The 20,031-nt window shown below is 33.4% G+C and overlaps 2 protein-coding genes across 4 annotated transcripts; one reads left to right on the plus strand and one right to left on the minus strand.

Moving 5' to 3' along the window:
- Positions 1-464: 464 nt before the first annotated feature.
- On the plus strand, positions 465-2,496 carry LOC109161870 (F-box protein At2g26850-like). Of its 2 annotated transcripts, none has more exons than XM_019310423.1 (5): positions 465-1,533; positions 1,615-1,700; positions 1,787-1,959; positions 2,038-2,112; positions 2,201-2,496. In XM_019310423.1, the coding sequence occupies exons 1-5, from the start codon at positions 820-822 to the stop codon at positions 2,386-2,388; spliced, it is 1,236 nt and encodes a 411-aa protein (XP_019165968.1). In that variant the 5' UTR covers positions 465-819; the 3' UTR covers positions 2,389-2,496. The 2 variants fall into 2 exon arrangements, with proteins under 2 accessions (XP_019165968.1, XP_019165969.1); XM_019310424.1 differs by having other exon boundaries at positions 466-1,533; positions 1,621-1,700.
- Positions 2,459-7,855, minus strand: LOC109161867 (CDPK-related kinase 1-like). Of its 2 annotated transcripts, none has more exons than XM_019310414.1 (11): positions 6,747-7,851; positions 6,176-6,306; positions 5,990-6,031; positions 5,788-5,896; positions 5,556-5,634; positions 5,158-5,454; positions 4,602-4,714; positions 3,796-3,903; positions 3,653-3,715; positions 3,389-3,556; positions 2,459-2,954 (listed from the first exon to the last, which is right to left on the minus strand). In XM_019310414.1, the coding sequence occupies exons 1-11, from the start codon at positions 7,227-7,229 to the stop codon at positions 2,817-2,819; spliced, it is 1,731 nt and encodes a 576-aa protein (XP_019165959.1). In that variant the 5' UTR covers positions 7,230-7,851; the 3' UTR covers positions 2,459-2,816. The 2 variants fall into 2 exon arrangements, with proteins under 2 accessions (XP_019165959.1, XP_019165960.1); XM_019310415.1 differs by lacking the exon at positions 2,459-2,954 and adding an exon at positions 2,964-3,284 and having other exon boundaries at positions 3,353-3,556; positions 6,747-7,855.
- Between the last annotated feature and the right edge of the window lie 12,176 nt (positions 7,856-20,031).

The raw sequence follows: 20,031 nt of genomic DNA on the forward strand, positions 1-20,031 counted from the left end.
CTCCTGGGGGTTTAACTTGTAAGTTTATCAATAATCTGACCAATTTGGTTAGAGGGTATGTTTTATTTCAAGAAAATATTGTTATTATAGAAATTTCCATAAAAAGAAGAAAAGTTAAAGCACTTAAATTAATGATGCATGCTAAAGAACAGACATGCAAAAACATAAGGAATGAAAAAATAAAATCCTTCATTTTCTGTTGGTCCAGCTGATGGTGTGATTGTGTAGCAAATGCATTCCACATTCCACAATCCACATGGCTTGTCTGCGGTCCTCATGTGAGATTAGTAGCTTTTGTGGGGTTGGTAGAAGTTAGGCAAGCTTCAGATGGCCTTCCATGGCCACCTCAGTAATCACTTTGTTCAACTATGACACCCACTTTTTTCTTGTATCTAAAGGAGTGCTATATAGATATATATATATTAAAAAAAACATCAATCAGATGAAAGACAGCATCCCACATAAGCCCAGACAAATTGTTGGATGAAATTTAGAGTTACCACTTAGTATTCATCCTCATTTTATCACAGCTAGCTTTTGCCAACACATACTTTAATTTGTCTTGCCCCCACCCTCAACTTCTGGTGGCAATTCACTGTTCCTGGGTGCCCAAGACATTTAAGAACCAACCATATATATCTCTTGAAATTGGTGGTTGATTCAGTCACTTGTAACTCCCAACTACCTGAGCTGTCTTTGTCGGTTGTGTTGTCCAACTGTCCCTCTCTTCAATTGAGTTATTATAGTAATTACTATGTTAATCCTTCCTTAAAAGCATGGGTATAAAACTGGTTTAGTTTGGGTGTCTCCAGGATATAAATGCATCCCCTTACTAGTCTCACAAGGAAACCCAACCCAAAGCTTATAATTTCTTGTTTTTCTTTCATCCTGCTCTCCAACTGCAACTCACCCTTTGAGCCAATCCCCAACTGGGACATGGGAATTTGGTCACTGCCCTTGTTCTGGGAGGAGTTCTCAAGATTCTTGGTAACATGGTTCAGAAAAGATAAGAACTTTCTGAATGGTTTCTTGAATTTTGCAAGAATCTTGACCCCGGTGACGATGGAGATGACTACGGCTACTGTGAAGTTAAGACCAGAAAATGTGGGGTTTAAGGAGGAGACCAGTCTGCTGGATTTGCCAGACTTGGCTCTGGACTGCATTCTTGAGAGGCTTTCACCAGCAGAGCTGTGCAGTGTGGGTAGGGTTTGCAGTTCACTGAGAGAGAAGTGTGTGAGTGACCATTTGTGGGGAAAACACATGGATCAGAAATGGGGGAAATTGATTGGAAATGCTGCCTGTAGAGAATGGCAAAGCCACATTGCCTCAAGAAAGAAGTCTGCCCAGTTGAATTCCAAGAATCAGACAGATATATTTGGGTATTTTTTGAGTTCTGCAAATTTCCTGTTGAGTAGACCAGAAGCAGAAGAGAATAGATTCAAGACCTCTCTATACAAGGACTCTATCATGGCTTTATATTTCTCACTTGAAAGTGGCAAGTTTTGGTTCCCAGCTCAGGTTTATAACCGTGAGGTAATTTCCTCAGTTTTAATGTTAAAACTTTACTGTTTTATAGATTCTTGACAGTCCATCATAAATTATTTCTTTTTTAAGGTGCAGAATGGGCAACTTGGGTTTACACTATCCTGTTATGATGCTGAAGTGAACTATGATTCTAATGCAGACAAATTCAGGGCAAGGTACAATAACAATGGAATCCCATCCTAAGAACATGATGATCACTTGTTGTCAGTAAGGGTTGTAATCTTGTTTCTTGAAATTGCAGGTATCTGACACAAGGGTGGAGGTCAATAGAGGAAGACATAGAGAGGAATAGGATAAGGGCCCCACCTGTGGATACTCCTTCTCATGTTCTTCACATCTCTGATTGCTTAAATGATCTAAAACCAGATGACCACATTGAGATCCAGTGGAGAAAGAACAAAGAATTCCCTTTTGGTAAAAATGTTCTCTTTATGTAAAATCCCAGATTTGCAGCCATTTCTGGGAGCTGACAACTTCATGCATTCCTTGCAGGTTGGTGGTTTGGAGTTGTAGGACACTTGGAATCTTGCAGTGGCAGTAAATTGTATTGCAAATGTCATACCAGTGGTGAGGAAAAATGGACAATAACCTTAAAGCTTGCAAATTTCTTAGTTTTTTCATCTTCTTAGTCTTGACTCTTGAGCTTGTTTGACAGACATGGTGATACTGGAGTTCAGGCAGTATTCCCCGGGCTCGAGATGGCGACAGGTGGCAATAAACAGGAAGGATCATCAAGAAATTGGGAATGAAATAGATGGGTTCTATGGTGGAATCAGAAAGCTTTACAATGAAGAGGAGATTTCAGCATGGAAGTGCTTTTGGCCAAGCTGCACTTTGGATTAACACCATAGATACTGCATTCTTAGTGCTTATTCTCTTTTCTGCACTTTTTTTGTATGAAGAAAGAAGCCAATGGGCCACAACAAATTTAAATTTTTATTGAGTGCACAAGGAATACATCCAAAGCCACAGAAACTCATTTAATTTCAGTGCAGTTCTGAGCTTAAATCATCTACATACACTTCTTAACCTACCCTCCTCTGTACAATCCTCTAGATCTGATAGCACCAGATAATGCAAGAAAAATAAAATTTTCTGAGAAACCCAGAATTGAATATGCTGCAAATGGCTTTGAATGATCAGAATTCCTTGACCAGCCCTGTCAATAGTAGAGGCATGGCATGTGCTCCCCCGCTGGACACGAAGAACTCTATCTCCGACACAGATTAGTTCAAAGATGGATGCATTTCATTTAGTCGAGAGCAGGATAATCAAGCCTTTTGGATGGCTCGGGCTGAGAGACCGTGCAGAAGCCTGACAAACCCCAAGAAGCTGAGCTTTCCGTCAGAATGTCTTATCCAGTCCTGCAGAACTACATGAACTGGAACCGAAGGACTAAGTCCAAGCTCCTATGGCAAAGATATACAGAAACATCGATCAGCATGAAACTATCATAGGACTGTAAACTCATGAAGCATTTAACTGATTCAGATATTTTACGTTTAGTTGTCTATGTATGTATAATTTCGACATTGTGGGGCTACATGAAAATATTAACTGATTAAGATATTTTAATGTTCGATGCATAATTTGAACATCCTGGGGCTACATAGCATTTAATTCTTGCTTCAATTATTCTCATGCATTTACTTCCATGTTCATCCTTTTTGTTTTCAAGGGCACCCCACAAGAATATGATAGGAGCCCTTAAACCTGGATATACTAGCAATGTTAAGTGCCATTTTTATATAAGATGCTAGCAAGTGATAATGTTTCAGCTTGATACTGCCCATATAAAGAACATAATAATTTCAAACAGATTAGAGAGAGAGAGAGAGCGTACTGAGGCAAGTTCTTCTATCATAATAGGCCTGTTCCCGTCTTTTTCAAAGAACTCATATCCCTGGCGAGCATGCTGTTCCCAGCTTTCCATTCCTTCTAGCTGATGAACACTTATTGCTGCAGCACAAAATTCCTCGAAATCCAACTTCCTATATTGGAGAGAACTCACCTGCATCACATAAAAATACCATTTAGAAAATTTTAGCATATAATCAGTTTATATACCAAATGAAGAAGAAAAACCAAAATTTGCCAAGAATCTCACCGTGCTAACAAATTCCAAGACCCTAGAATCCTTCATTGCGTCGGTTGAGTTCTTAGTCACAGCCTGCCAAATCACGTTTCTCTCAATATTATCCATGGAATCAATTCAAATAAAGGGAGCAGAGAAGGGTGCCGAGGTCTAACCATTTTAAAGTTTTGTAGAGATATATTCCCACTTTTGCTTGGCCCTAATAACGTGAATTGTTCCTTGAGGTAAGCTAATTGTGGTATGGTCAATGTCTTTGCCAGGGCCTGTTAGAAAGCAGATTAAACAAGCAAGTCACACTTCTAGACACTGTAATCTTGAGCATAAAACAATTTTTTACTCCTTCTGCCCGACAAAGTTACTATCATACACAACAAGATAATTTGGGCGATTTGTTTAACTCATTAACAACCACACTTGTTCAAATTCTCTATTCCACCGTCCCCCCCACCCCTCCCCCCTTATCCCTGTCCTTTCACTAAAGAATTGTGCCTATCCTTTCGGGGACAAACTCCATGTGACAGAGGGAGTATGTAGAAGGCAGAATCTGGTGACAGATTGTGATTTGAAAACAATCGGTCACTTTTGTTCGCTCCTTATTCACAGTTGACTACAAGTTATAAAAGGGGCAATCACTTCGTTCCACTTGTTCTATGTGTATCCATCTAAGGTGGTGTAATTGGAAAATAATAAAACATAGCCTGCAGAAGAAATAGTGTATGAAATTGACATATCTCAAATCACAAGCAGTATTCTATGATTTCTATCCTTGTGTTTTGGTTTTATTCGTCTAAGGTTGTATAGATGGAAATATTGAACATAAAATGCAACAAAACATAATCTTTAAAAATAGTTTATGTAATTGACATGTCTAAAGTCGCGAGCAGTATTATCCTTGCATTTTGATTCTATATGATATTAAAACTTCCTATTTAGAAGAATTTAAGAAGCCAGAATTACATACCCTCAGCGCTGCTTTTCTTAGAGACGAGGAATATATGTAAACTTTTACAAGCTTGTATATTATCAGATCCAGAGGTATCTTGACATCATGATAACCAGCCAGCCAAGGATGACCTTAACACATAAATGAGAAATCAAGTTCAGAACTCTGCACTGCACCACATCCCAATATTACAAATAAGACATGTCAGGGGCAACCCCAGTCAAGTTGGTCAGACTGTTAACTTGGTAACCACAAGGTTACAAGTTCGACTCCCAGCGGAAATGGCTTATTGGCCTTCTTGGTTGAGCCGATCAACTATGGGCATCCTAGGCTGGTCAGAGTGTCAGACTGTTAACTTGGTAACCACAAGGTTACAAGTTCGACTCCCAACAGGAGTGGCCTATTGACCTTCTTGGTTTGAGCCGGTTAGCTATGGGCAACCTAGGCTGGTTTACCTCTTTATGGTCCTTTGCTCTAGCTAGGGTCACAAGGCAGGGTTTACCCGGTGCACACACTCGGGTAGTGGCTGCGGGAGTCGGGAAGTAATTCATAATTATTATCGTTAGTAACTTACTTAGAGCCTGAGCTGCAGTTAGCCTCTTGCGATAATCCTTGTTCAGCAATCTCTTTACGAAGTCTACTGCATCAGAAGACAAAGTGTTCCATGGGGCCTCATCAAAGCTTGGGTCAATCTTGAGAACAGCCCGAAAGATTCCAGATTCCGTCCGTGCCCAGAAAGGTCTGCTTCCACTGAGAATAATATAAGCAATGACACCTATACTCCACATGTCAGCTTCTGTTCCATATGATCTATGTAAAACTTCAGGGGCTACATAATATGCACTCCCAACAATATCATTTAGCCTTTCATCTGCAAAAATCTTCTCTTGTCAAAGGTCTATTATAATGTAGTGGATTAGAAATTTTAAAAAATTATTAAAAATATAATACGAACATCTAGGCAATCTTTACCTGGTTTTACATAATCAGAAAGTCCGAAGTCAATGGCCTTCAGAGGAGAACGCTCATCCTTTGATGAAAATAGAAAATTCTGAAACAAATTTATCAAGCAACTGTTAATCCCAAAGTTATTAACATGCTTATATATGTGCTTATCAAATAATAATCTCTGCACCTAATATTAAAGTTTTTAACACGCTCTATAGGACAAGAAAGTCCATCCGGGATTCAAGAATATTTGTACCTCAGGCTTTAGATCACGGTGAACCACTCCCTGAAGATGACAGTATGAGACAACACTTAAAATTTGTGCCATAACAGCTTTAGCATCTTGTTCAGAGTATTTTCCACCCCTTGATTACGAAAAAACGATATTAGTAAGTTCAATGGCTGCAATAGAAGGGAAACATGAACCCCACAATAGAAATAAGATAAAAGATATGCACCTCGAAAGTATCCTGTCAAGTAATTCTCCTCCTTTACATAATCTGCGGGAACAAACAGTTAACAGATGTAAGAGCACTGAAAATATCGACAACTTATAACAGTATTGGGCAAAGCTGACTCTCCTAATAACATTTAGCTGGATAAAGTAAGAAATCATGGATAAGAATCAAAATCTTCAAACTCACTCCATTACTACATAAACATTGTCCTCATCTTCATATGCATCATAAAAATGCACGAGGTTTCTATGCCCAGTTAAAGCACGCAGTATGTTAACCTCTCTTCTTACGTCTTCAATGGCAATAGCCGTAGTCATCTGCAAAAACATTCCTCTTTAAGAATAAGATAAAACAAGCGAATGCTTTACATGAAAATAGTACATTCATTAAAGAGGTCAGTATAATGAGCACTAATAATAGAACTTCAAATTCTTTAGGCAAAGGGAAATGTTTGAAAGAACCTCCTCTTGTAAGAGGATAAATAAAAATGCCATGAAAGACATTTCAAGTGTCAATTTGCACCATATGATAGTTATGCAAAACAGTGTAAGAATTAATGCAAAATCTATAGAAAAGCAGAACAATAAAAACTCATCATCACTAAACACGAAAGAAATGGTCTCTAATGCGCAGCAAAAGTAGATTAAATATAATCATTGGAAAGCTAATAACACACTAAACTTACAGAAATAGCCAGAATAACCTTCGAGACTTGAGAAACAACCAGAAGAAAACATATATGTTAAAAAGATCGAACCTTTGATTTTGGGATGACTTTGACTGCGACATCCTGACCCTTCAAGCTCCCTTTCTTTCCCTTAGCAGAACAAGTATACCCAAAATGTCCCCTCCCCACTTCTTCCCCAAGCTCATAGTGGCTTGCAAAATTCTTGGAAAACCCAAAATTCTTATCCAATCCAATATCAAACTCACTTCCTTCTGGGATAGTGGCCTCATTAGGCTTCACTGAGCCGTGCCTCCTAGCAAGCAACGCCCGCAAATGCTTTGCTGGTGAAGGTGGAGGAAATGGCCTCTTGAAGAATCGCAGAGGGGTTGAATTCACACTGGAATTAGCAGGTGAATTCTTGAATGCATTGAACAACGGACTAGGGCTGTAAAAGGGGAACCTTGGAGTTTTCCCAGTATGGGAACTCAATGCATGCTCATTCTCACTGGGGATTATCGAGTCTCCAGAGAAGTTCTGGGGAGGTTCAAATGGTTTCCCATGACAAATCCCCATTGAATCAGAAACAAAAATTGCGCCAAAATTCAGAAAACTCAATCACCCAAAGCCAAACAAACTAAAAGTTGTGAGCTTTCTTGATCGTTACCAAGAAGTAACAAAACAATGAATCAAAAGAGAAAACCTAAACCATTACACCAAAAGCTGGGGGCGAGGAAAGTCGAAATCATGAACATGGAAAGTCAAGAAAGACGGGAATTTTGAGGTCTGAAGAAGCAACCGGTGGAGGAATTTCAGCTCTTGGGAAAAGAGAAGAAGAAAAGAAAATAAAATGATGGAAAGGAAAACGACTTTCTGGAGAAATGATCAAATGGCAGAAGGGCAGGTGAATGAATGAAGAATAAGAAATCTCAGCAGCTCATTTCAGTGGCAAGGAAATAGGAGAGAGCATAGAATCCAGCAAAGCAAAGCAAGAAGAAGAAGAACTGAAGAAAAAAAAAAAGTGAGAGAGCTAAGGTAAAGAAATGAGCAGTAGCTTTAACAAGGAAGGTAAAGAATGGAACTGACAAGAGAGGAAAAAGCGAGTTAAGATGCTTAAGGCACAGAGTGTAGAAGAAAGAAAGAAAGAAAGAAAGAAAGAAGGCTACAGGAGAACAGGCTCCCTCGCTTCTCGGCTTTTTTCAAGATTTTAGTTAATTTTATTCCTTCTTCTCACGCCTCACGGTGGTGTTTTTCTTTTGTTGTTTTCGGCCTTCTTTTCATTTGTATTTATTTTATGTTTTTCGATTGTTTGGTTGTGTGAAAATTACATTTTAGAGGCTCTATAATTAATTGTTAATAATGTGAGGTCGCGGGGTTTGGGTTTTGGTTTGGATTCTTCCAGCCTGTCCTTATTGGGAGGGGAGGATAGAAAGAATTTGTGGCATCCTATGATGTTTACATTTGCAACCTAATCCAACATCTTCATCTTCATCTTCATCTTTGACTGCTTTTCCACTCCCATCAATTATTGTTTTTTCCTACTTTCATTTTTTACCCATCTTAAAATACCGTTTACATAATAAATCTGTTCACTTTGAACGTAATCTTTATATTACCGCTGCTAAATTTGAACATTGATCTCCCGTACAAATAACAACAGTTTAGTATATAAAAGCGATTTTAAAAGAACCCGTATGAATTATTTACATCTTGTATGATGTGAATACTAATGTATTTTTTTTTTAAACTTCCATTAATAATGACACCTTTATAACAACATCCTATATCAAATATTATATGCCTAGAAAAATATATAAATTGACTCATATTTTTTTTATTGAAATTATTTTTAAATATTCACTCTGGTTAATTTTTTTAATTTTTATATTTAATTATTGTGTGGAGTTTTACCTGCAAAATATTTTATTGTAGTGATTTTTTTTTCCAAGATTTATTTAACAATCTTTGTGGCTGTGTAATCTTGCCAAAAAGAAGCGTGATACGTAAGTTTTGATTTGTAGGGCAAGCTACCTCACCCTCCATCATTTTCTTAATTAGTAGGTATAGAACGTATTTTTTTTTTAAATCAAGATTTCTTTATTATTCTTTGATTTATAGAAAAGTTCGTAGCACTACACAAATGTGTACTTTTAATAAAATATGTCTTGTGACCTTAACCGATAATAAATCACAATGATATAAATTATTTTAAATTGTTCATAGCTGATCAGCTATGTCTTGTGACTCTAATTGATCATTACATCCCTCTAATTATCAAACTTTAATGTGGGGTTTAGGTAGGTGTGGTCAAATATTTGGTGGATGAGTGCATCCACACGGTTTACAAGTTTATTAGGGGGTGTGAGTGATTGAATTCATTCAAACCCTGTTTGGTAAATGACTGATAGCTGATTGGGTTAATTAGAAAGTATAATTAGGTGATAATATTAGCGGATTGTAGAAATACGTTTGGTAAATTAACTGTTAGCTGATAACTGTTTTGTATAATTTCTTTTCTCAATAAGTTAATTGAAAAAGTTGTTTTGAGCAGCTTTTTGAATTATAGCATTTTAGAGTTACAAAAAGCCAATTAACTAAACACTTATATTAATTTTTTAACAAAGTCAAAAAGCTAATAATAATCAAATAAGTCAAAATTAGTCTGATTATAGACTAACTATTTTATCAAAAATGACCGCAAGCTACTAAAAGCTATGTAGCACATATGCCATACATATACACACAAACACTCGTGAAGTGTTTTCATTTCCTTCGTGTGAGTTGACAAAACAAAGCTACCCAGACATCTCAAGTCATTTGATGTTTTTCTTTATCTCCTATTCCTTAAATATTATGAGAATTTATATATTTAGGGAGAAGAAGAATGTATATATAATACTCTTTATATATATATATATATATATATATATATATATATATATATAATTATATATATATATATATATATATATATATATATATATATATATAATGCATGCATAAAATTATTTATCAATTATTCATAATTCTTAATTATATTTTTAGTCATCTGTTGTCAATTCATTCAAAATGATCTCTCGGATATGTAAGATTTACTCAATTTAATCATTCGTTGTATTAAATTGAGTAAATTTCATATAATTGATTTATCATTTTGGATAAATTGATAGTAGATGATTAAATTAAACAAATATGACATAGTCCAAGAACCATAGTAGGTATTATCACTAACTATTTTTAAATGAAAGAGATGTAAAAATTGAACAACATGAGTTGTTAAATTATGAGATATGACAATAACTCCACTCCAAATTAATTGAAATCTAATATAAATATCAAATACTAGAGGTTATAGTACCCACATATATGTATGTATATAATCTCAATTTTAAGATTAATATTTATACATTTTTATTTGTATATTATTGTTAAAAACGAGAGTTTGTAGTTGAAAATAGCATTTTAGATCATTTTTGGTATCTAATAAATCTCAATAATACGAATTGTACGTCTAATACGATTATTAAAAAAAATTAGACTTCTATATGGCAAAGCTGACAACCATCATATATGCACTTCAAAAAGAAGTTGCATTTTTTTAAATTTGTAAAATTTCATTCACTTTTTAATTAATAAAAATATATACATAATTTTTCAATTGTGTATACATAATACATGTATGCGTGCACGTACAAAAAAAAAAAAAAAGAATATTCCAACTAGCGATATGATTAGGGAAACCAAATATGTAACATCCAACAAGGAAAAACAATAATAAATACATACACAGTATATGATAATTGTGTGAGTTATTGCTAATTTTAGGGCTTAGTTTAATTATTACATTTCATTTACCAATTTGAAGGTCGGTTCAATACCTATATATAAAATATAATACATACAAACATAGGTTGCCCCTCATTATCATGATTGGGCTTCTTTAGTTTCTTAACAAATAACACTTAATCACGTACTAATCACATACATTAAATATGACAATTATTGCGTTCCACGTACCCAACATTTTGGATCAAAATTCACCAATTTATATATTATACACTCGCACCGCCCATCACAATGAATAAAACTATCACCCATCGATTCATTTAAAATGTGATTGGAATGCTAGATTAATTAAACTTTTGTCACAACTTATTGCTCTAAAATGTTAAAATTCAAAAAGCTGCTCAAAGAAATTTTTTGAAAAAATAATTTTGCATGTAATCAGCTATTCGTGCTAATTCAACAAACATTTTTCTACAATTAACTAATGTTATCAATTAGTCAAATTTACTAATATAATTAACTAACAACTTTTTACCAAACATTCTCTAAATAAGGAGATATTACAAAATTCTACAACTAACGCTATTGAACTAATAGTTGGAACGTACCGCCGTACCAAATTATTATTACTTTTGAAGTAATTAAAGCGCAGTATGTATCACACAACTCGAGATTCTAAAGTTGATGTTATTGTATTGTATATTTGTATGTACCAAAATGTTCAAGTTGAGGCGATAATATATGCTGCCTTTCTGAGTGTGACAATACTGAAGTAAGGCATGCATATATGCAGCATTGTATGTATATATTTTTAATTTTATATATTTGTGTGTGTTCAATTTATAGTCAATAATAGGTTACCTTCAATAATAATAATACAACGAACCTTGGAAGTATATATTTCTAATTACGTGTACTGGAAATGTCATTTTCTATAGCGACGATACAAGAATAAAGTAGGGCTGGGACGTTGAGAAAAGCAGCAAAATTACAACAAATAAGCAACAGATCAGATTGATGATATGACGGAGGCCGGAGCTGATCTGATGACCCAGCCATGCCAGCCGGCCAACATATATAATATATTTATTTATTTATTTATTACGGAGTAATTGGCATGCATGACAGTACAGTACCACGTAGTACACTACATATCACTGTATGTATCAGTCAATATTCCAAAGTTATCTTTCAATATCTCAAGTTTGCGCTGGTAAACTATATATATATATATATATATATATATATATATATATATATATATATATATATATATATATAATTAGGTTCTGGTGCAGTTGGCAGTCTCAGGTGCGATTGTGGGGTTAAATTTGAGCCATTGATATTGCTTAAATCAAGGTTCAGATTACCAATTTTTTTTTTTTTTATAAAAAAAAACGCGTTGGCAATTTGGTAATTTTTGCATCTAAGTCAAATTTAAGGGGCATGAGTTTTGTGCTTAAGGTGCGTGAGATTTGTGCTTAAGGTGCGTGAGTTTTGTGCTTAATGTGCGTGAGTTTGTGCTTAAAATGTGTGTGTTTTGTGCTTAATGTGAGTAATTATTTTTTTTTTAGAAAATGTGAGTAGTTGTTAAAACTTAAAGTGTGTGGGTTTTGTGCTTAAGGTGCGTGGGTTTTGTGCTTAATGTGCGTGACTTTATGCTTAAGGTACGTGGGTTTTGTGTTTAATGTGAGTAGTTAGTAAAACTTAAAGTGCGTGGGTTTTGTGCTTAAGGTGTGTGAGTTTTGTGCTTAATGTGCATCAGTTTGTGCTTAATGTGTGCCATTTTAAAATCTTAGGTGCTAGATTTTGTGCTTAATGTGATTTGTTCTATGCTTAAGGTGCGTGTTTTATGTACTTAAGGTGAGTGATTTGTGTGCTTAAGGTCGTGGTGATTTATGTACTTAAGGTGTGTCCAACCGCACGGGAAATCATTCCTGCACCTGAACCTTTCTCTCTCTCTCTCTCATATATATATATATATATATATATATATATATATATATATATATATATATATATATATATATATATATAAGCACTCTAGTGAGAACGAACGCCTAGGCGAGAAATAGGAACTAACTTGAACCATGCATCCATCTGAAAATATCAACGGATCAAATGTAATTTTAAAAAACAAAAATATGGTGACATTTTTGTAAATAACTAGAATTTTGAGTTCAAGTAAGAGATGCAATTGTGCAAATACAATGTGCAAGTAAAATCACTTAAAACTGCAATCGTTTACACTTACTAGTGCAAGTAATTTACCTTTTCACATTGGTGCACTCAATGATAATGTCTTTCACATTGGTCGACATGATGATAACATTTGGTCTAACTAAGGATAATATTTGGTGCACTTAATATTGTTGTTCGTTATACATTATTTTTTGCACTTGTAATATATTTTACTTGCACCTAGGTGCACTATATATATGAAACTGCATGTTACTTGCACTTTCAACACAATTTACTTGCACTTCAAAGTTCAATTATTTACAAAAAATACCATTACGTTTTTTTTTTTTAAGTGTTTCCAATCCGTTAAATCAATATAGATGGACGACTGGGATGAATTCTTTCTCTCACGTGCGTTCTCATTTAATTCGTTTCCTATATATTATGGGAGTAAAAATTCCAGAATGATTGTGAACTAATTGACAGACTATGGAATGCATGTCTACTAAAAATCTAACCTTTTACGAAACGAGCAGCTAGCTAGCTTAATCCATGGGATATGATTATGGGAATTTATTCCACTTATCCACTACTATGCATTTCGCAAGAGAATCATCCCTTTTCAAACGCTAAAAGATAGTGGAACAACAAAGGGGGAAAAAAAAAATAAATTGATTCAAAGAGAAGTACTATCTTTTCCTTTATCTTTAATATGGCCAAGCGTACGTGTTAATTAGGTGACGTTCGAAATCTCACACAATATAATACTCAAATAATTGGTTTGTTAACCACAATGTTCGACTCTTTGTGAGAGTTACTTATTTGCTTTCTCGATTTGAGTTAGTCAATTAGTCAACTATGGACAACATATATCGATTTATCTCTTTGCGATCTTTTGATAGCTAAAGACATAAGGCGAACTCCACCCAGAGTGCATGTTTAATTTAAATAACGATTGTGAGTTTTCTCGTAATTAAAGTAGTATTTTATCTAAAAATTACAACAATCAATAGTTTATATATGTCAACTGATATATATTAAACTGATAAATACAGAGATTATTACCATTGATCTAAATTAAATTAAACCAAAAAGATGAGAAAGGTTTTTGTTAAAGAAAGTGATGATATGATGCTCTTCCCCTTTCTTTTGTGATAGTGGAGATTTGTCCGGACACCAAAAGAAATTCTTATTCTTTGATACCCTTCCCTCCACCATATATTATATCTTTTTTGCTTGTGGAATAATTAAAGTTTTCGCCGCGGAGTTCCTGATCGAAAATAGAAGCTGGTATTTTTAGGTCGGACCATCCCGACCGAGATTTTAAATATGAGTAATATTCAACTAGATTTTAAATAATGTTTAACAAATTAAATATAATTAATTGTATCCACTCAAATACATAAATATATAATTAAATTGTATAATTAGAGATAAATATATATTTTTTTCTTTTTTCCGTTTATTATTATCTTTTAAAGTGGGTAGTGTAAGAATCTGTGTGTTCTTAGTGGTTTATATAAAGCTGCATAGAGACAATGGGATATGGGGTACATATGTTTTCTTGTTATCTATGACATGCATATATATAACTAAGGTTTCTTCACCAAGAAGCTAAGCCAATCTCTAAACATTAATTATATTATATAGTATGGTCAAATTTTTTTGGGGAATCCGATGGAGTTGGGCAGACGCCAATCACGAAGCACTTATGACTTGAATCTACGTACGATTATGGCATATCTACGTATTACTGTCACATATTTATTTTAATTTTATAATGATGATTATTTATATACTAATGAAATGTTCTCAATATTTATATTTAATAATAGATGCATTATTATTCAAAGCGTCGGTGCAGCACGGCCGCAGTCTCTCATAATAAGGTACACTTTTTCTTGTATTTTAGGCAGGTCAGACAAAAATTAGTATAACTACGTACCATCCAGTTGTCTAACTTTACACACTTCATATCTGTCGTACATCATTTTTGAACTATAAAACTGCCCTCTATATATAGAAAAAGTTAATTCCAATAATATTCCTATAAATATTGACATTTTTTAATTTTTATCTCCAACTTTCAATTAAATTATAAATGATCCACTGATTATTAACATTTATTAATTTTCATCATTAACTTATAATTTGATCATAAATGTTCCATTGACTATCGATTTTGTTCCAAATTTGGTTCTCCAACTAAATTATCCATGTACTAAACATTAAATTTAAAGGTAATAATGTAAAATTTTAGTTCTTCACATTCTACTAATAATGAACCCAATGTATAAAGTTTATAAATTCAATTTGTTCATTTCAACAAAAAGTCAAATTTTACATTATTACCCTTAAATAATGTTTACTAAATATATATTTAACTTGATAGGTCAAATTTGGAACAAATCAATAGTAAAAGAATCATTTATGATCAAATTGAGAGGCGATGATGAAAATCAGTAAAGATCAATATAGTTAAAGATCATATATGGTTCAATTGAAAGTCGATGACAAAAATTGGTAAATATCAATAATCAAAAGATCATTATCAGAATAAATAAAATACTAAATACTTTAAAAAAAATAAAAAAAAATTAATTTGATTAATGAATAGTAAAATAATAAGAGTATCAACTAATTGGAATGTATTCAATACAATGAATTCATTAGATTTTTAATTTTTTTTTTAAATTTATAAATTTGGATGGTTCATAGTGCGAGACAAATGCAAAGGCTAGTTGAATTGGACCCAATGCTACTCTCACTATTGGGCTATAAATTTCCGAAATCTGTAGTGGGCTGAAGCCCCACAGTAATGCATACCCAATAACTCACATGCCCACAATCGTTATGCTATGGACCCGTGTCCAGCATGCATTGTAGACACGGTAATAGTGTCATTAGTGGCACCATTACCTTCCATCATTTTTTATAAAAATTTCGGACCGCTTCGTTATAAGAGCGTATGTTCATAATTTTATCACTATATGTTCATAATTGTAAATTTATAATGTCAGAGCTCTGTGTTCATAATTTCATAACTGTACATTCATACTTCCATAACTGTACATTCATAATTTCGTAACTATACATTCATAATTCAATAACTGTAAATTCATAATTTTCGAAGCTCTATGTTCACAATTTTAGAGCTGTATGTTCATAATTGTAAGTTCATAATGTCATAGCTCTGTGTTCATAATTCCATAACTGTACATTCATACTTCTATAACTGTACATTCATAATTCCGTAACTGTACATTCATAATTCAATAACTGTAAATTCATAATTTTCGAAGCTCTATGTTCACAATTTTAGAGTTCTATGTTCATAATTTTATCACTATATGTTCATAATTGTAAGTTCATAATGACAAAGCTATGTGCTCATAATTCCATAATTCCATAATTGTACATTCATAATTCCATAACTGTACATTCATAATTCCACAAACGAATAAAGCCGTTAACGGCGAGACAAAATCAATTTTTTTTTAATTAAAATGCCGTCGTTTTCTTAAAAACGACGTCATTTTCCCTAAAAACGATGTCATTTTGGACTCGTGTCCACAATGCATTGTGGACACGAGTCCACAGCACAATTTAATTTGCGACATGCCCACCAGTCGGCCTCACAATTGTTATACCATTAATAAGGGTCCATTTTAATGCATTAGACAATTTATTTACATGTAAATCAATTCAAGGCACATAAGTCAACTACTATGTAATGTAATGACAGTCACCATTTTAAATGTGTAGCCACAAGATCAAATTCTGGAGATGGAGACATTAACTCTTTGGAATGAAAGACTTTAAGAAATATATAGAACAGATATTACATTGTAAATAATTATGTTTATTTACAAACCCAGAATGTGAACATAATTTGAAGGTTATTTTGGATCAAAGTTAACAATGCAAGGTAGATTTTGGTGGTACCATTGGCAATTATAGATAAGTTATAAACATTACTTATAAAGAAAGAGTAAATTATAAAAAGAGTTTATTCTAAATCACTATTTCATGTAGCATTAAAAAAAAAATCATAGATTTTGTCATTAATGTTATCCTTGTTATTTCTAAAAAATAACACCATTTATTCATCCCAATCAAAATCCTCCTAGATCTCCTTCTAAGAAAAAAAAAAAAAAAAAAAAAAAAAGCATTCTCAAAAGCCCCATCTTTTTACATTTTTAAGGGAAAATAGGGTTTCTCTTCAAGAATTGTATGCTTATAGTTGATTCAGTGTCTGAATTATTTTCATATATATTCATGAAACCTCTTTAACGTTTAAAACGTGACGGATTTCTGATACCCACTTCAATTGTTTAAAAAGTGGTGAATTCCTAATAACCTCTCAATTGTTTAAAAAGAGACAGGTTTCTCCCTCCCCACCCCCGCTATTGTCTTTCTCCGTTATTTCATGTTTAATTATTAAAGTATACATATTTTATGAATTTTTGTGTCTTGTGTTTGAAATTTTGTGCCAATGAATTCAAATTATGTACATAAATCAGATTTAAAAAATAAGTAAATATATAATATGTGTATGTGTCTTTATGTACCTTAAATATGAATTATGTACTCGTCATTTCGATCCATTATTGTCCATAATACTATGTGGACCCTGGTATATGATATAAATTGCCTTATGAATCAGACTAAGCCAAAATTTTTATTGTTTGGTCCAACACAATCAAAACCAATTGTTATATCGTGCACCCTGAAAACTTACATGTTTCGTATGTACATAATTGTATATAAACTTCTAACATAATACATAATACACATAAACTCTTAACATGATACACATAAACACAAAAAATAAAACTGTAACGGGATTGAATCGACGAAACAGTGTCCGTCGCGTCAACTCTCCATGATTTACATTCTCCCAAATGCTCTGTCAGGGCCGGGGTGTGAGGGCCCTTAGGGTTGGGGTTTAGCCTTTTGGAAGAATAAAAACGATGTCGTTTTAGGTCAAGGCACACAATACATTGTGCACTCTGGTACATGATATAATTTGCCAACCAAAACCCATATTTTAAGTTTTTAACCATACAACACAATATAATTTAAATAATAATCACACAAATGGAGGGTCAATTCGGACATTTGACACCACTCAAAGGAAGAGACAGAAACAAAAATTTTGAGCGTAAAATAAGAATTTATAAATAAAAAAATTCCGAGTTAAAGTTTTGAAGACATTTTCAATCAAAATAATTCGTTTTTCCTTTAATTAAAATAAATATTTTGCGTTTTCAAAAAACAAAAAAATTTTGCGTTAATTTCAATTCTTGTTAATATAATAATATCTAAACGGTAAAAAATGTAATAATAATAATAATAATAATAACAATAATAATAATAATAATTTCTGATTGTCATTCTTTAAAATTTGAAACAACCCCTAATCACCGAATGGAGTGAGGGGCCGTTTGGTTCACGGAATGTCAGATTACCTTAGGGAATGTTGGATTGCTGGGAATGTTAGATTACTCGGAATGTTAGATTCCTGTGTTTGGTAAAAACTGAGATATATAATATAAACATGTTTTGGTTGAAGTATTGTTATTTATGTTATAATGATTATTTTACTTTAATACCCTCAATATATTTTAATGCATTTCAATATTCCAATGCATGTAACCATGCAAAATTTGATATATATATATATATATATATATATATATATATATATAATTAATTAATTAATTAATTAATTTTCATTCCTTCATCCGAAAAGTTGACTCGTGGCTTCATACATACAGATTCTTTAATTTCTACAAATTCAAATGTGGCTTCCACAAAGTTGATTTTTCATGTTAAGCAAAGTGAACTTAGCTTGCTTGCTTTAACCGAAAGGTTAATTTTGATTTTTTTATTTTTTTTTTAATTTTTCGGTAAAAAAACAAAGCAATGTGATGGAAAGTGAAGGGCAAAGTTAGTAAAATGCCAAGAGAATCTTTTAATACCTAAGAATTCTAAGGGAATCACATTCCCTTCAAAAGAGGGAAAAAGATGATGTAGAGGGTAAATTTTATTCCATGGGAATGTTGCATAACTCCAACCAAACATAGGGATCTTATATAACCAACCAAATATAACCTTGGTTATCTTAGATAACCCGAACCAAACGCCCCTGAGAGTGACGCACAGAATGAACAATGGTGGAGCATTATAGGTCTCATCACCCAATTAAAGCCCAGAAAATATATATGGTGCAGATGTAGAGTCGTAGAGGTAAAGGTAGGAAGCCCAAATAGAAATAGAGAGCAAAAAAAATAAAAAAAAATAAAAAAATAGAGAGCAAAATTGAAAAGAGACGACAGAGATAAGTAATGATTGTTTGGAAGGGAAAAGTGAAAAGTTAGGGATGGTGGGGGAAAGGGAAAGAGGCTGAGGGGCCGACAAAACAGCACGCTTGTCGCCACAACACCCGACATTCCCTTCACATGCGTCACTGTATTTGTCCCCTCGCCCCACCTAACCCCACTAAATCATGTATCACTTTACCATGTCTACATAGGTAGCTCAATTGGTCATAGAAGTGAAACTTTAGAAGAATGATTAGGGATCAAGTCTCACCAACGGCGGTGTGAGAGCAATATCTCAAAATGAGGGGAACTCTTTGTGCCCAGTGAGCACCGGTCTAACCTCTGTGGTTCATGTTCACTTGAATCAAAGTGAGGGGGCTCCTTGTGCGCAGTGAGCACCGGTCTAGCCTCTGTGGTTCATGTTCAGTTGAATCAAAGTGAGGGGGCTCCTTGTGTGCAATGAGCACCGGTCTAGCCTCTGTGGTTCATGTTCAGTTGAGTTACCATGATTTACAACCTCCCAAATGCTCTGTTGGGGTTCAACCTTTTGGAAGAATGTATCACTTTACCATTTTATCTGTCGAGTTTGATTAACGAAGCTTGATTGAAATTATTTACAATTTAATTTTTCATAATATTAAATTTAGAATTAGTATGTAAAATTTATATATTTAGAAACTATATTAAAAGTATTATAAAACACAAAAAATCAAATTTAAAAATTACGGAGTATTAAAAATGCTAATAGAAATAAACAAAGAAGAAAGAGTTGATTTGACCAACAAATAATAAGCATGACAGATAAAATGTGACAATGGAGTATCAAATTTCCTTTATCGATCAAAACATCCCATATTGGTCTAGCAAATAAAAAATTTCACTTAAGATGTACAACATAAGTGGGGGTTTAGATTTGAGATAGACTCATTGTGTGTAAAAATGTATAGTTTATTATTGAGTTTTGAAACTATATTAACCTGACTTACCTCCTTATTGGTTTCAGAGCATATTTATAAGGTCCAAATTATATTGTCTAAAATAATTTCAAAGGGTAGATATGACTCCCATACAAAAAAATTGCACAT

The sequence above is a fragment of the Ipomoea nil genome, unplaced genomic scaffold (assembly GCF_001879475.1).
Source record: "Ipomoea nil cultivar Tokyo-kokei standard unplaced genomic scaffold, Asagao_1.1 scaffold2926, whole genome shotgun sequence".
In the NCBI taxonomy this organism is placed as follows: domain Eukaryota; kingdom Viridiplantae; phylum Streptophyta; class Magnoliopsida; order Solanales; family Convolvulaceae; genus Ipomoea; species Ipomoea nil.